This window comes from Octopus sinensis, linkage group LG7 (genome assembly GCF_006345805.1).
Source record: "Octopus sinensis linkage group LG7, ASM634580v1, whole genome shotgun sequence".
In the NCBI taxonomy this organism is placed as follows: Eukaryota; Metazoa; Mollusca; class Cephalopoda; order Octopoda; family Octopodidae; genus Octopus; species Octopus sinensis.
Genome location: NC_043003.1, coordinates 99,698,101 through 99,703,100, shown reverse-complemented (window position 1 = coordinate 99,703,100; position 5,000 = coordinate 99,698,101). Strand labels below are relative to the sequence as shown.

The 5,000-nt window shown below is 38.1% G+C and overlaps 1 protein-coding gene across 6 annotated transcripts in view; it reads left to right on the top strand.

Annotated features, from left to right (window-relative positions):
* Nucleotides 1-5,000, top strand: part of LOC115214217 — a 293,684-nt gene that overhangs the window by 265 nt on the left and 288,419 nt on the right. For all 6 annotated transcript variants that reach the window (XM_029783329.2, XM_036504989.1, XM_036504991.1 and 3 more), the window contains exon 1: nt 1-1,869. This exon is cut by the window's left edge. In XM_029783329.2, coding sequence (XP_029639189.1) covers nt 15-1,869 — 1,855 coding nt within the window. In that variant the 5' untranslated portion in view covers nt 1-14. The remainder of the gene's footprint in view (nt 1,870-5,000) is intronic.

Here is a 5,000-nt window from a genome sequence, read left to right as displayed (position 1 = left end):
GTACACACTTTGCAATGGATGCGCTAACGAATGTAATTAGTTCTTGTGACGGCAAGAAGTTTGCTGCTACTGAAGAAAACATCAACGGTCAACAGCAACAACTGCAGCAGCGGCAGAAAATGCAACAGCAACAACAGAGAACTATCTACTTTAGTGATGCATCTGCAGAGATGAACAATGATAAGGAAACTCACGACTGTTCATATGACAGTACCGAAAATCCCAAATATGAAGGTACTGATCCCAGTAAAGTTTCTTGCCAGAGTCAGTTTGAACAATCAAATCAATGTTCAAATGCTGAGTTCGGCTCGTCTTCTGCAAATCCTGTTTCAAATCCAACTAATTCTGTCTCTGTTAATGACAACGGAAATGCCATTTGCTTGGACATGGCAGACCGGTCACTTCATGAAGTTACTAATTATGACAGCAATAAAAACTTCTCTGTAAACGATGGGAAATACACTGAGACGGAAATTCTGAATGAGAATTTCCAAACAAGATATGAAAATACTGACTGCTCGACGTTTGGAAAATCTTTGCAACAGGATTCGAGAGATGGTACCCAGGAGAAAGGGACAACTAATGAACTCTTTCGCAAAACTAGTTCCACTGATAAAATGAAAAACAAACAGGATTGTACAGAAGAGAAAGCCACCGAGAAACTCAGGAAAAACAGCGAATTTACGGACAACGAATATTCCAATCGGAAACTCGATTCGAAGAGATATAGTGAAGATATCAGAAACTTTGTACCTTTTAACTCCCGTCCGTGCATGAAGTGTACGGCATGTTTTTCCGGAAATATTGCACTTTGCCCAAACAAACAACCACGGAAGAAAGTTATGTTACAAATGACCAAGAAAGCTGAAGAATTTAGCAAGACTATGGTGGAAGAAGACGACTACTTTATTAGCCCTCAACAAGATTCAAGATCGATTTGTAAAGTATCACCAGAAACTTCTGAGAAAACTATCAAAAAGTCAAACGCAATTAAACCCATATCCGCCGCAGATTTTCAGTTGCGTCGAACTAAAGTCGAAAGCTTTGGAGCAAAGTCAAAGCGATATAAAAGTATAGGTCAATGTGAATTTTGTGCCATGCACTTGGAGAAAATTTTGAAAACGGAACAAGAGAACCATAAGAAAACATCAATGAAATACTCGGACCCTATTGAGAACAGAATGAATCCCTCGAGACATACTATAGACTTTACAAACAATCGTCGTATTGAAGATATACCAACTCGTAAATCATATTCAGAAGAGAAGGCAAACTACTACTCAAAAGTGAACCCTACTTTAGCAGAAGTAAGACCTGTCCCTAAAAGCAGAAATCGCATCCATTTTTACTCTAATGATGAAGGAGCTGATAAAACGGTCTATCGCGGCACTTGTCGAGCGGTAGAGATACCAGATACTTTCATCCACTCAAATAGGAACCGAGAAAGAACAATTGAAGAATTTAAAACATTTTCAGCAGCAATACCCGTTCGAATCACGAAGATGCCATCGACGGACTCCAGTGAGCGAGTCTCAGTAGCACGCAGTAAAGATAAAGTACATCACACAGCACCTAGACGAGATTCTCAGGGAGCTAAACCTAAACATTATCCGGAACATAGAGAACGTTATTCTATTGGGAAAGCTGAAATCCAATCACCTACGGAAACCATTAATGTTGAAGAGAAATCACATTCCGCTCGGGTCCTTACACATGATTTACCTGCCGGAACTTACACCTCACCTTCGGATCCATCAGGGATAGACAATTTACTTTTAGAAGCAAAACCATCGAACTACCTCTGGTTAGCTTTGTGTACAACCATCTTTTTTAACCCTGTCTTTGGAATTGTGGCTTTAATCCTTTCAAGTAAGTTAAAGTTTGTTATTTTTTTAACTTTCTTTTCTGCTTTTAATCTTTTCTAACGTTTCATTTGCTTGGACTTTCTAAATTGCTTTTATCGGCGCAATTATAGAATTTTTAATGTTCTTTTTTGGATGGTGATTAATTAATTGATTTAGTGATGAGGTGAATGGAAACAGATATACTGGATGATTAAAGAGTGATGTGGTGATGGATGGTGAAGGGTGTATGTATGATGCTAGGTATGTATTGGTCGTATGGTTGGTGGGGGCGGGTGGATGTTGTTTAGTGTGATAATGAGTAATTGATAGTGGGAAGTATAATGTTAGGTGATTAATGAATGTTTCATTGATGATAGGTATGGTGTGTGTTGTAGGGCTAGATGACTGTTGAATGGTGTGGTTCTGGATGACTAGTGGACGGGGTAATATTTAATGTTGCACTAACAGTTATGAGGTCAGTATAATATAACTGAGAGCATTGATATAGTCAGTTCGGTATTGTAATTGAGCATCAATGTAATCACAATTGGTTTGTGGATGTAGATGTGATCATTGCTCGTGTGGTGTATAAAGTGACGTGATGATGGAATCCAGAGTGGTTAGTAAATCGGGCACATAACGATCATGGTCATCAAGAATTATTAATAATTGCGTTCGACGACCTTCTTCATGGAATCAATACCTTTATTATGAATATATAAGAGTGTTTTCCGTCTTTATGATGAGTAACTTTCGAAGTATACTTTTTGCCACTTTAGTTAATATCAAGAAATATGCTACACATATAATTATTATAATTTAATTTTATCAAATTTCTTGGTGCTTATACAAATTGATTAAACGAATACAACTTTTCAAAAGAAAAGATATTCGTTAGCTTAAAATAACATTCAATAAAACAAATTTCTCATTTGTATAACTTCTACCATAAACACTCTGTCATTTACTCCCTCTTCTCCTCCTTTGTCTCTCTTATTCTCTCTCTCTCTTTGTGTGTGCACGAGTGAGTGTGTACATGTGTGTGAGTGTGTGTATGTGTTCCTTTTACACATTGCCTGCCACCGAGCTTAGTGTGTGCACTCATTCCGCACCTCATGTTAGCTCTCTCTTTTTGTTTTACTTTCTCCCTCACCCCCTCCTTTCATCCAACCATCTAACCAACCAACCAACCAACCAACATTTATATCGCCTAATGTCATCAATCAGTTTGAAGGAAGTAATAAATTAGAAACTAATAAAAGATATGTTTTGACTGATTAATCAAAGTATCAGTTTGCAAGGGTCAGTCAGTGGCCAGTTCCGCAACGATGTCTAAAGAATATATTTATATAATTAAAAGATATTTCGAACCTCTCAGTAATCGAACCTCTCACTAATCGAACCATAAAATGAAAAAAAAAAAAAATGATATTTCAAACCGCTGAAGAACATCACTAACAGTTTTAATTAAGGATGAGGGATATTTGTCACCATTGAGAGATTATCCCACGTGTTTAATGAATATCACTTATGGATAAAGGATATCGTTTTATAGTTAAAAGATATTACTAACAGCAAATGATTATCAGTCATGTGTGGCTGTAAGAAGTTTGCTTTCCAACCACATGGTTCTGGGTTCAATCCCACTGTGTAGTACCTTCTACTATAATCTCGAGTGCACCAAAGCCTTGCGAGTGGAGTTAGTAGACGGAAATTGAAAGCAGCTCGCCGTGTATATATATATATATATATTCTTTCTTTTATTCTTTTATTCTTTTACTTGTTTCAGTTATTTTGACTGGAGCACCGCCTTTTAGTCGAGCAACTCGACCCCGGGACTCATTCTTTTTGTAAGCCCAGTACTTATTCTATCGGTCTCTTTTTGCCGAACCGCTAAGTGACGGGGACGTAAACAGCCCAGCATCGGTTGTCAAGCAATGCTAGGGGAACAAACACAGACACACAAACACACACACATACATATATATATACATATATACGACAGGCTTCTTTCAGTTTCCGTCTACCAAATCCACTCACAAGGCATTGGTCGGCCCGGGGCTATAGCAGAAGACACTTGCCCAAGATGCCACGCAGTGGGACTGAACCCGGAACCATGTGGTTGGTTAGCAAGCTACTTACCACACAGCCACTCCTGCGCCTATATATATATATATATGTGAAGGCGCATGGCTCAGTGGTTAGAGCGTCGAGCTTACGATCGTGAGGTTGTGACCTCGAATCCCGGACCGGGCTGCGTGTTGTGTTCTTGAGCAAGGCACTTTATTTCACGTTGCTCCGGTTCACTCAGCTGTAGAAATGAGTTGCGACGTCACTGGTGCCAAGCTGTATCGACCTTTGTCTTTCCCTTGGATAACACAGGTGGCGTGGAGAGGGGAGGCCGGTATGCATGGGCGACTGCTGGTCTTCCATAAACAACCTTGCCCGGACTTGTGTCTAGGAGGGTAACTTTCTAGGTGCAATCCCATGGTCATTCATGACCGAAGGGGGTCTTTACCCCCCTTTTATATATATATATATATATATATATATATATATATATATATATATATATATATATATATATATATATATGTATAATATATATATATAATATATATATATATATATATATATATATATATATATATATATTTATATATATATATGTATATATATAATATATATATATATATATACGGCGAGTTGCATACATATATGTATACACGATGGGCTTCCTACTTGTGTGTGTGTGTGTGTATATGTATGTGCGTCTTTTTGTGTCTATGTTTGTCCCCTACCACTGCTTGATCAACCGGTGATAGTGTGTTTGCGTTTCCGTAACTCAGCCGTTCAGCAAAAAAGAACGATAGAATAAGTACCAGGCTTTAAATAAATTAATTCTGTGATAGATTTAGTGGACTACAGCTTTTCAAAGCAGTGCCCCAGTATGGCACCAATATAATGACGGAAACAAGTAACAGAAGAAAAGGACACTCACACATGTGGTATCACTTAATATCTGTGACACTACAACCATGGCTTCGGGATGTACTTTATAGACTCCTGAATATTCCTCAATAATATCACCTAGGGATCAGAGATATCACACATGGAGAAATTTCAATAACTGTTGATAGCAATTAAAGCCAAAGC